Source organism: Maylandia zebra, linkage group LG15 (genome assembly GCF_041146795.1).
Source record: "Maylandia zebra isolate NMK-2024a linkage group LG15, Mzebra_GT3a, whole genome shotgun sequence".
Classification (NCBI taxonomy): domain Eukaryota; kingdom Metazoa; phylum Chordata; class Actinopteri; order Cichliformes; family Cichlidae; genus Maylandia; species Maylandia zebra.
Genome location: NC_135181.1, coordinates 22,105,491 through 22,117,956, shown reverse-complemented (window position 1 = coordinate 22,117,956; position 12,466 = coordinate 22,105,491). Strand labels below are relative to the sequence as shown.

The following is a 12,466-nucleotide window of genomic DNA, read 5'->3' as shown; positions in this document are numbered from 1 at the left end:
AGCGTGCCTTAAACTGCCAGTTTACAATGACAGTCCTTGGCAAAACAATGACAAGACTTTATTTGAACTTAACAATTTATTTAAATCTTTGTATAAGCAATTATTTCTTGTTCTAAACCTGTATTTTTACCACGTAAAAGATTATTTACTATGTAAGCATTAACGATAGAATCTGTTAGCTAAACAAAATAGTTAATGTTTAATTTACTGTAATAATAGCACAAATCAATTCATTATTTTGTCATAGTGGCAAACCAGCGAATTAAATTAATCACAAAATTGACCATTAGAACTAAGACAAAAGAACAAGGTAACCAAAAAATTATTTTAAAAGTTATTTTAAAATTAATTATATTAAGAACAGGAATGATGTGCGGAGCTGTTGTAACTACAGAGGAAAAAGTTTATGAAACTATGAAGACAGCAAGACAGTATAGAGGTGTGCGATAAGTGGCAGTTGAGGTCAGGCAGGAGTCTTTGTGGACTGTTTGCAGACAACATTGTGATCTGTAGTGAGATCAGGGACCAGGCAGGCAGAGGTATGGTATGGAGAGAAGAGGAATGAAAAGTGAGTAGAAGAAAGATAGAATGCATCTCCAAATGACATGGAGACAGCTATAACAGCAAAGCTTCAAGAAGCAGGAGTAGGGGAGGTAGATGAATTTAAGCACCTGGGGTCAACCATGTAAAGAAATGGACAGTGCACAAGAGAGGTTAAGAAGAAAGTGCAGGTAGGGTAGGACAGGTGGAAACAAGTGTCAGGGGCTATTTGTGACAGAATGATAGTAGCAAGAGAGAAAGGGAACGTTTACAAGATGGCAGTGAAACCTACTATGATGTATGGCTTGGAGATGAGGATCCTGACAAAAAGAGAGAGAGCAGATTGAAGGTACTAACATTTTCATTGGGGGCAACCACAATGGACAAGATTAGAAAGAGGGACAGTTCAGGATGAGCAGTTTGGAGACAAAGTTAAGGAAAGGGTCAGATGGTTTGGGCAGGTGCAGTGGATGTATAATGAATACACCGGACAGAAAACCTCAGAGGAGATTAACGGGTGCGAGTTGGCATGAGAGGAGGATGCTAAGAATAGGGTGCGATGGAGATGATCCACTGTGGCAACCCTTAATAGAAGTAGCTAAAATAAATAGAAGTCTTTAAATACATTATTAGTGTTTTTTGTTGTTGTTAAATTTAAACCAGGAGATAGTATTTCTTTTATACTATCCTCGAAATAATTTTGGAAAAAAGTTTCGGTTTTTTTTCTATTACCTTGAACACAATCTTAGTTTACGCCCGCTGACGTCACGACGCTCCCAGTGTTTGGTTTCCGCGCCGCGCCGCGCTGAGCTGATTGAGCAGACATGGCAGCAACCAGCAGCGACAGCAAACCGGATGAGCCGCAGACAGATGGAGGGACGGAAGGGGATAGATCCATGTCGAGGTCAGACAGGTAAAAAAGGAAGGAATAAAATATGGCTGTTGTGGCACGCGGGGGTGTTGTCGAGCCCCGCGGTGGAAACTGCTCTTGGCAGCTAGCTAGTCCAGCTAGCTGCCACACTCGGTGTAACCCACGCATTGTGTTTTGTCGTGGGTGCAGAGAACAAAAGCTTAATAAAGAACATGGGAGAATTAGCGAAAAAACACCTAAGTGAGGACAGAGAGACCTGGGCCCGGTCGTAAAATATTCTATGGAGGTTTTATCTGTGGTTACATCAACACTTTCTTCCCTCGTCTCTTTCCATAAGCATCTGTACAGATCCTCTCATTCTGTATGCAAGACTAATGCGACAAATGACGATTTTATGAACGTTTTCAACTTACAAAGCGTTTATTCATCATTTAAAAGTATTCGGCAGCTTTTCAGTGCGGCCTATTAAATTCGGCCGTATTAACCATCACATCTAAAAAAAAATATTCACTTTCAAATTGTGTATTTCAAATGTTTATTTTTAGGAATGGCTACTGTTAACCAGGGTCTGTTTTTGTTAATTACCACCAGTTTCTAGATGTTCACTGACCATATGGTATCACAACGGAAGCTAGTGTTGCTTTGTTGCTAACGCCCCCTTATTCATAACACGTAGCACTGAGGATGTGCTGGGGATCAGGTGTCTGTCTGGCAGCTTGGTGACCTGGCTGTGTAGCTGTAGTGCAGCTGGGTGTTAAATCTATGCACAAATGCATGAGTTTTTGAATCATTGAAATGTCACTGCACCAATGAAAAACCTTGGATCCTTGCATACTTTGATGCATATCAACCACTCAAAAAATTGATGGTTACTGTGAAGGTGTTCTTTTAACTTGGCTGCACTGATTGTAAATAAAATACAAAGTTGCATTTAGTTTGTATTTACATTAGGTCAGCGAGTTATCTACGTTAGGTGTCTATCTTTACAGGGACAAAGATGTGCATGAAGCACAGAAGCGGGAAAAACCCCCAAAAGGAAATCCATAAAATCATAAATCAGCCTAAAAAGTGTTACATTTGCATAATATTTTGCTTCTGCAAAAAGCAACCTATTGCCTATTTCTGCAGGCTTACAAGTTAATATTTAATGGCCTACCTTCTCTGCCATTGAGCTACAGCATTAGACTATAAATAAAAAACGGACATAGCCAGTAGGTGGTCATCCACTGGTTAGTGAAGTGAAACCTTGTGGTGAAGCTTTCACACTTGCTTTCTTAGTGTTCTAAATACGATCTGAGAAACTGACTGCATGTTCAAACTGTAGTGACTTGTAAACCATAAAGTCCAGCCAAATGATGACAGCCTTACTCATGTGAATGGTGGCTCCCCACCCAGTGTCATGCTGTGTCCAGGGCAGCGGTGTGATTTCCTGGGGAGGGCCGGCAAGTTCCCCCTTCCTCCCCCTCAACCACACCGACAGCAGATGCTTCCCTGTGAAGAGGAGAGTTCATAGAGGGTCTCCGGAGTGAGCAGAGACCCTCTTCTCTCTCTGCAGGACAACAGTGTATCTGCAGGTTCCCAAGAGTTAATATTTTGAATATATTTAGCTAAATGTTTTCCCTTTTTATACCCATTTATAGCTTCACATCTTTGAGCTTCTTTTGGTTAGAAAAAGGCTACTTTTGACACAATGGTGGTCATAAACCTGCAGATATGTTGTAAAAATGAAAATGCCTGTATTGGAGCAGCAGCGGGGGTCCACTATGAGCGAACAAGGCATCTCTGATGGCATACTGCAAACACAAACTGTTCAAAAAGCAGGCAAACATGAGGACTTAGCCTTAGTATGAGTCTAAAAATTACTTTAAATGATCTCACGGCACTTTGGAAACATCCCACAAGTGTTTCTTTGCTTGCCTAAAAATACGCAAACAATCTGTTTTTTGGTGAAAGTCAAGCCGCACACCTGAAATGTAGAGGAGTGTTCAAAATACAATGCCCTGTGGTGCCCAAACATGTCTCTTCTGTTGGTGTTATTTGAAGCTGCATAACTGCATTGCTGCTGTGATATGATGTGACAGACCCACCCCTGTCCAGTTTTTTCCATGGCGTAAATCTCACCCATATCAGATCATATTTAGATTCATTAGTGACTCTAAATTGGATGTAGGTGTGAATATGAATGGTTGTCATGTCTCTTTATAAGTCCTGCCCCATCACAGCCTGGGGACCGGTCCAGTGTAGCCTTCAAGGGACACATTGCGTGATATATACTTATTTACATGTGAATCCTAGTTTCCCATTAATGTCACCTGTTAATTAAAAACCTGTTAAAAGGGTTAAATGTTGCTCGCTTACCTTCCTTTCTTTTACCCCAGTGGAAGTGGTGACGATTCCTTGGATGGCCTCTCAAACCATGTCCCCCGCTGTCCTTTGACCCCTTCGCTATCGCCACGAAAACGGACTACAAGCCAGTCCAAGACAGAGCCTCCTCTGCTGAGGACTAGTAAAAGGACGATCTACACTGCTGGCAGACCACCTTGGTATAATGTCACTGGGACAACCTTCAAAGAAGCCTTCGTTATAGGTGAGAGAACATCTTATTTCATTTAAATTGTTTAAAATTATGCCAAGCATTCTCCTGGCATTCTGATGAGGAGGAAGTGAATGCCAGAGTCTATCAATAATATAGCTATCTGAGTTTTTCCAGATTAAAAATCTCAGGTGCTTTCGTCTGCTTCCTGTAGCTAGTGCATTAAAATGAACATTATACCTGGGGACAGAATCATATTATTATTTTTGACCACCATGGTGCTGTTGTTGAATGTAGAGCCCCCCCCCCCCCCCCCACCCACCCACCCACCCACCCACACACACACACACAAAAGAAAAAACTGGTTTTAGTTGCCAAAAAAAATTGTAACAGGCGCACTATCAATAAAACCAGTGATGTCACTGGAATTTGGGAGAAGCTTTTGCAACTGTGTTGTACAGATGCAGTCAGCAGATTCTGGTCAGTCTTTGTTTTATTCCCAGAAATATTTGCCTAACTCATGCTAGGTAATGCTGTGTAAGTATTTGGTTATCAGACCCGCGATAATGTGGCGTCTTTTCTTTTTGTACAGCCACTGAGGGAAAGTTGGCTCAGCACTCGCTGCTGGTGGAAAGGAGGCATATGTGAGATCTTGTTGGCATTTAAGTCTAAACACTGCTGTGCCAAAATACATCCCTAGTGCGATGTTTGCATGGCTGCTGGTTCTTAGTCTTGTTACTTGATAAAACAAATAATTATTTACCAAAATGAACTGACATTTCAGTTATCTTGGGCAGCAGCTTTGCATTTTCTCAGACTGAAATCTAACATTTTCATGAGGCTCTGGGTGCATTGTGTGTGCATTTACAGCAGGCTGCCATCTTGCTGATCAGCTCAGTAAAATATCTGCATCGGGACAAGTCCCAGCAGCAGTAAAATGAGCGTGACAGAGACACTAAACCTGTGTGTGCCTGTGCACGTTTAACAGCCGCAGAGCCAGCGTACCGTGGTTAAACGCATCAGACTGGCATGACTGGTGATAGGTGGAGGGAGAGGTGGACATTATCTTTAGTTGGCAATCTGTTACCGTCAATGGCGCGCAATGACTGGTTACAATTTCACACTCGACTGTACCGTGGCCCCCAATTTAAAGGAGCAGTCTGTGTAACATAAGGGGGACTGTGCTGATCTGGTCCCAAGAAACAATGGAGAATATAAAGTACTGGGGTTGCAGGAACAGATGGATTTAGGGATGGAAGCAAAAGTGAATGGCAGAAAAACATTGTAAAGCCTCATAGGTATCAAAGGTGGCTGCTGTCTCTACAGTCTGGGTTTATTGCTTATAGAAAAAGCAGTTTTATCTGTTTTAACAGGATTTTCCAGTGGCTAGGCTTTGCTGCTGGGTGACGTGCTGAGAATTTCTTGTCTATGCAGGAGCTTGTGATACTTTGGATTAGCTAGTATTTCTAGAACATCTTCAGAGCTGTAATCGGGAAATAAGCAGCCCCACAGTGTTCTTTGACCGGTTTCCTAGTCAGCAGTTTCGACCCCGATGAGTCTTATCAGGGCAAAAAAAAAAAAACCCATTTCAACACGTCACCAAGAGTTGTTTATGTCGTTGAAGCAGCTCTGTAGGCTATTTCTGTTCCTGTGTGCACACACACACACACACACATGCACCAACAAAGACACAACAGCAAATTCATCCTGCTTTTCACCCGCTCCTGCCAGCCAGCAGGGTGTTCTGGCCCCGTTCCCAGGATTGTTTTCCTGAAAGATTGCTGTTTTGGTCTTTAACCCAGGAGGTCGAGGGAGGTGAGGCAGGGATTGACTTTTATTTTAGACATCTGTCCCATTGGTTTCATGTTTTCTTTTTTGTCTCTCAGCTCAAAATATGTTTGCGTTCACAGATTTTTCTGCACTCTTAAGCATAAAGCGTGTTGCATGATTTTTGTTCATCGCCATCACGTTCAGTATTTTTTAACCTCACATCCAGATGATGGCTAAATGTGAAGCAGAAAGGACACGTTTTTTTCCCCCCTAAGCTTTATTTTCATTTTTAAATTGGAAAACAAACAAAAACAAACAAACAAAGCAAAAAACAAACAAACAGAAAACTCACAACTATGGGACAGAGCAAGTATCAACAAATAACCACAACATGGCAGGCCATTGTGACCACAGAAGCACTCCCAGGTGCACACTCTTGTATCTATGCCTTTCAAGGATAACCTCAGACATCTGAAAACCAAACACAGAAAATACAAGCATAATAATAATAATAATAATAATAATAACATAACAACATTGATAATTACATAATTTTAAAAACAAACAAACAAACAAACAAAAAAGAACTCAGGAGAAAAAGGGAGCAAAACAGAAAACAGAAAACACATCATGTGAACCCCTCCCACCATCCCCCCACCCCTTTACCCCTGTATGGCTCTCAACCTCATCACATTCGTGTATCCAGACAGCCCATATTTACACCTATCTATAGAAACTCTCATGCACAGGAATCAACATCCCCCACGATAAAACTGCAGCATTCAGGAAATCGAGTCAGGAAGGCCTTGATCAAATCAAGGCAGACCCAGGGGGATTTGCGTCATCTCTATGATCTATTAGGTCCAAAGACGGTAGTACTGCCAGGAAGGGCCCCCAAATTTTTTCAAAGGTTCCATATTTCCCTTTTACATCATGCAATATCTTCTCAGCTGTGCAGTAGGACGCTAGCTCATTAATCTAGTGTCTCAATGTTGAAGAATTTTCAGATTTCCAATGTAGCAGAATACATTTTTTCACTGCAGTACTCGCAAGTAAAATAAAATATTTGTTATGGTAATTCACATTGATAGAACCTGTGTCACCTAGAATCCATAGTTTTGGGTCCAGTTCAATTTGGATCCCCATTACCCTTGAGATTATTTCAATGGCCTGTCTCCAGACCTCTTCACTGGGCAATTCCACAGCATGTGCAGGAGATCACCATCTGTTACCTTACATCTCAAACATTTGGGGGAATAATTATTATCAATTTTATGTAACCTATAAGGGGTGTAATATATCCTATGAAATATATTAAATTGCATTTGCCTGTGATTTGTAGAAATTAACATGGTCTGTGCCTGTTCCAATAAATGGTGCCATTCTACCTCTTCATAGACATGGCCCAGGTCTGTCTCCCATTTTCTTTTTATAGACGCTTTGTTATGGTCAGGTAACTTTTCATTGATAATAGCATATATAGATGATGCTATTCCTTTTATTGACTTCCATGGTTTGGTGCAAAGATGCGTTTCAAGAAGAGTTTCTTTTGGTATCTCGGGGAATAACCCTTTGGATTTCTCTTTGACCTAATCTCTTATTTGTAGGAATTTGAAGAAACTTTGTCCTGGGAGTTTGAATTTTTCCTTTAGTTGTTGAAAGTCAATAAATGTATCATTATTGTATAAGTCGGCAACAGTTCAAATATTTCTGTCCTTCCATCCCTGCAATATTGGGTCAGCAATATGATGAGAGAGATCAGGGTTGCCACATAGGGGTGTCCTTCTAAGAAAAGAGATATTTATTTTCAGAAGTGAGTGGGATTCCTGCCAGGCGCAGAAGGTGGTTAATATTATCAAATTGTTTGTGAGCTTGGATAGACATTTTTTTGTACCTAAAAATAGAACATCTTTTAATAGTATGGGGTTCACCTCATGTTGTTCTATTGGAACCCATCGAACCTCACTCCTCTCTGCATGTAGCCAGATCCAAATTGATCGATACTGGGAGGCAAGATAATAGTTCCTAAAGTTTGGTAAACTAAGTCCTCCCCTTGATTATGGGGCCTGTAGGGAGGAGAGTTTGACTCTTGGATTTTTCTTTTGCCATATGAAAGAAGTTATAAGTTTATTAAGCTCTTTGAAGAAACTTCTAGGAACATTTGTAGGGAGACATTGAAATAAGTAAATGAACTTAGGCAAAGTGTTCATTTTAATAACATTAATTCTCCCTATGAGAGATAATGGAAAATCCATCCATCTCTGAATGTTAAGTTTGGTTTGCTCCAACAGTTTGATATAATTTGGTTTGAACATTTGATCCTCGGATTAACCAATTTGTATACCCAAATACGTAAAGCCATTATTACGCCACTGTAATGGGTCAGTAAGAGCTCTAATTTTGATAATTGATTTTATGCTTTTATCTCACCACCTGTCGGCATCTGACAGCTGAATGTGTCAGTGATTAATGAAAAAAACCAATCAGCTATTAAATAAATAGTGACAGCAGTTATTAAGGCAGCTGCAGTCAGGTTAATTCTTGATATTGAATACATTTTGATTTTGCATTTATGTTTTGGTGTCGTTTCACAGATAATTTGAATAGAACTGTATAATGTGGTCAGGGGACATTTGCTGATAGCAATCAGAGCAGTCAGAGAAAAGATAACATGTGTAACAGAAGTGTAACAGTTTTAATAATGGAGCATGTGGGCATCTGTGTCAAACAAACTCATCAGTTCATTCAACATATGTTAGGCTTGAAAAGAGCTTGAGAATACCAACCGTACAGTTAAACTTATTGCATAAACACTTGTTGTCTCGTGGTTTTTTTCTGGGTCAGAATGCTGTGGTGACTACATATAAGAATGATTAGTCTTCATATAGTCGCTTAATAGAAATCTGTGCATTTTCCTGTGGTTTTCAGCTGTTTAATGAACAAAATAGTATTTTCTGCTTTTTTTTAAATGCAACAAAAATCTATCGGTCTGGCGATTTTTAACTTGAAAGCAGTGATAAATAGATGATTGGGATGATTGTCAGACATGATCACCTGGGTCATAATCTGCACGGTGTGTCCAAAGTTGTAAAGAGAACGCTCTGTTTATGTGCCAGGAAAACAGAAAATGAATCGGAAACAGAAGCAGTGTACCAGTAAGGTCAGGAACATTGCAGTCTGTTGTCCCATAACAATTAAAAAAAAGTACTGGATTAGGATTATCTTTAGCTGACGTCGTAACATTTATCTCCAAACTTGGATGTTGGAACACAGGAGTGATGTCACTCCAGTGTGTTACCGTTTTCCAGAAAAAGCACAGAAAACAGGATTTGTGTTGGTTCTTAGCAAGGTAGATCCATTCAGGTATCACTAACAATATACATAAATGTTTTTATACTCGTTTTGTTCTTAAAAACACCACCACAGCGCATTCATGGATAGAGCTCGGTCAGTGCTCGGAGTCCCAGCCAATCATTATGTCTGTAGTGGACCAAGAAAGTTAAACAGAAAAATGTTTTTCCTCGGTTCTCAGGAGGTTGTGGCTTATTTAGTGAGTCACAAATACATAACAGTGGCACTGCAGATTAAAAGTGTTACAGTTGTATTACTGTTTGTGTTCAGTGCCGCCAACTTGGATTGTGGGGCACACGGGGTTGCTGAGGCTTTCCAAGTGGGAAATCAAGCAAGTAATTTTAACTGTGAAATTCTGACTTCCTAATTATTCTGCACAGCGTTACTGTCAGTGGCCTTCAAGGATTGAAGGATATTTTAAAACACATCTTTCCATTAGTCAAACTGACCCAGTAGTGTCTGAGATAAGTCTCCCTAATTATGAATGACATGACTTTTTTGCCTTTTAGATAAAACTGCATAACTGTGACTGACATTCATATAATAGACTGAGGTGCTAATTTATTAGAGGGATGTCCTGCGTTTTTACTCCTGCTGTCCTTGATATCAAGATGTTGAATAAAATGTTTCTGCATGAGTTTTCCTGGGTGCCTTTCATGCTGCAGTCATTGTTAATCCCAAGTATTTCATTTATTCCTTTTCATGCACCTCAGAGAAGTGGTGGAAGAAATTATGAGAAGTAAAATTATTATCAAAAGAATTGTGTTGGACTTTTGACTTAAAGAAAAGTATCCAGTGAAAGCTTTGCTGTCTGCTTCTAATATAACAGACTAACGTTTCTGCACTAGTCGAGCAGATTGTCGTTATCCGTCAGTAATAGTGTTGTGATTCTCTCTCTCCATCGTTTTCAGGTCTGTGTGGAGGAAGTGCCTCTGGGAAAACTACAGTAGCCAATAAGATAATTGAGGCGCTGGATGTCCCCTGGGTGGTTCTGCTTTCAATGGACTCTTTCTACAAGGTACAAAAAGCAGCTGAAAGCACTGAAGTGTAAATAAGTACTGTGATTAATAGCATTTTAGCTCATTAGCAGCTTTAGTGCTGCAGTCAAGACACACTATTATTTCACATACTGTATTTAAGCCACAATAAGTAATGAGCTTTTTGATTTGAAAAGAGTCTTGCTGAAAATATAAATTGTACTGCTTAGCCCTCTGTGACTGGATATCTGTCATCTCTCAGATTTTTTTTTCCAAGAAAACAGATAATGCAAACTGGCCGGTAAAATCCATCTCAGGCACCTGAAATACCTGAAACCAAAGGGCTCAGTTTGGTTTGCAGTGTGTGAATTTCCTTTCTTCTTTATATCTCTTTGTCATTCAGGTGTTGAATAAAGAAGAGCAGGAGCTGGCAGCTAAAAATGAGTACAACTTCGATCACCCCGATGCCTTCGACTTTGAGCTGCTGGTCAACATCCTGAGAAAGCTGAAGAAGGGAAAAAGCATCAAAGTGCCAGTTTATGACTTCACCACTCACTCCAGACGCAAAGAATGGGTGAGACCCTCTGATTAACTTTAACACTGTGTTGGGTCGTGATTGAAAATTTCAGTTTCGTGATTGAAACTGAAACCTTCCCCCAATCGGAGCACCATTTTTACTGTCATTTGCATTTTTAACACAAACTTTCCTCCAGAGGTTTTACAGCTTTGGTTGGTTTACCTCTGTGTTTTAATTCGTCACATTGTGCTCTGTACTCTGGTTTAAAGTGGGGAGGGTTCAGTTGAGAATAATCTGCTTTTTGTTGTGAACACTTTGCAAATTTCAGTCAGTCATGTGATCAAATCCCATCCACAAAGTCCTCATGAAACAGATTAAGTGTAATTGATGATTACACTCGTAAAGCATAACAGAAGATGTTTTTCCCATAACTTTGCTTGGTTGGTCTTGGCTAGTCATCTGCAGACGTCTCCTATCCAAAGCCCCCAGGAGTGCTTGTCTCAGGAACATTTTTCCCAGGAACTAAAAGGTCCTTCAGGCTGCTGTTTGTTTGTTTACACAAAGATTAGGGATGCTGGTCTACTGATGAAGGATCAGCTGTTTTGACATGCAGGACTGTATAAATGTTAAACCTGATATCTCAGCTACCTGTGAGACAGACAGAGAGTATTCACATTCACTGCTTTGTTCTCAGCACCACTTCCTCTCTTCACTCACAGTCTTTGACATTAGATCTCTGAGATATTTGAATGCTAATCAATAAAATCAAATAAAAAAAATCTCCTTGAACTTAATCTTCAAAGTCCAAAAGCCCGCCCACCATATAGATCAATTTCTGACTTAGTTTTGAGCTCTTTTCATTTTTGCGCTGCTGTTCTTGGTCTTGTTTCTGCTGTGCTTTTTTTTTTTTTTTTAAAGTGGTTCTTAATGTTGTTGTTCCCTCTCAGTTTTTAGGATGCCCACTGCCAGCAGGCAATGTCCAGTTTAATGTTTTCCCCCCCACTGTCTCTTATTGGCTTTTTAGGTGCAAAGGTTTTCATGGCAATCACAATAAAAGGCGCTGCTGTTTTCAGCTTCTCTTCCTCCCAGTGTGGGTTTACTGTCTGGGTGGGGACATCGTGTATTTGCAGCCTGTGTGTGTCATAGACATCCTCACTCAGCCTTTTAAAAAACAGTTTAGGCTGAATATGTTATATTTGATATTTGCAAATGTGCTCCTAAATATATTCGACAGTGACTATTTTTCCAGAGGTCTCAGATGCAAGTGAACTTCTATTGAATTCTGAACCTTTCTGTTGTTTTTCCATAAAAAAACCCTCCTATGCTTCCTTTAATGTGAAAACACGATGTTGACAGGAAGAAAAAAAAACTTCATTTGTGACTTTCATGTGATTGGTGCAAACTCTGACCAGAACAGAGTCATCAGTTATGCCTAAGCATGAGACACCAGCGAGGTTTCTACAGTGGGAAGACAGAAACACTTGGTCTGCTCCCATAAACCACCTACTAGTCCCTGCCTTACTCCACATAGAGGAGTAGTTTTCAGTGGCGTTGTTGCTTTAAACTAACTTGTGAGCTATTTCAGCTACTGAAGCTGATGACTTGATAAAAATGTGTATTATTAGAATATTCCCAAATGTGTCAAAGTCGTGAGAAGAGAAGCAGTTTTCCACTCACTTGAGTTCGGTTAGTTTAGTGTAGTCTGTCTTCATTGAAATAAAAGCACTGAACACTTGAGAGGAGAAAAATGAACATTACAGCTACAAATCACCTAACACCTCCGGGGATGCTTCAGTTATTTAAGCTGGTGAAAATTCAGATGCTTGCTAATTTGCTAATTATTAAGGATTTTAGGGTACAGTACATTAAGCCCAGCATCTCCTCCCAGAGGCATTGTGAGGAATCAA

The 12,466-nt window shown here is 40.1% G+C and overlaps 1 protein-coding gene across 3 annotated transcripts in view; it reads left to right on the top strand.

The window, feature by feature from the left end:
- The first annotated feature begins 1,308 nt into the window (after positions 1–1,308).
- si:ch211-243j20.2 (uridine-cytidine kinase-like 1) overlaps positions 1,309–12,466 on the top strand; it is a 29,638-nt gene continuing 18,480 nt past the window's right edge. For 2 of the 3 annotated variants that reach the window (XM_004568396.3, XM_004568397.3), the window contains exons 1-4: positions 1,316–1,453; positions 3,790–3,998; positions 9,977–10,083; positions 10,446–10,616. In XM_004568396.3, coding sequence (XP_004568453.1) covers positions 1,365–1,453; positions 3,790–3,998; positions 9,977–10,083; positions 10,446–10,616 — 576 coding nt within the window. In that variant the 5' untranslated portion in view covers positions 1,316–1,364. Of the gene's footprint in view, positions 1,454–3,789; positions 3,999–9,976; positions 10,084–10,445; positions 10,617–12,466 lie in introns of all 3 variants that reach the window. The other variant, XM_004568398.3, reaches the window with a different exon arrangement.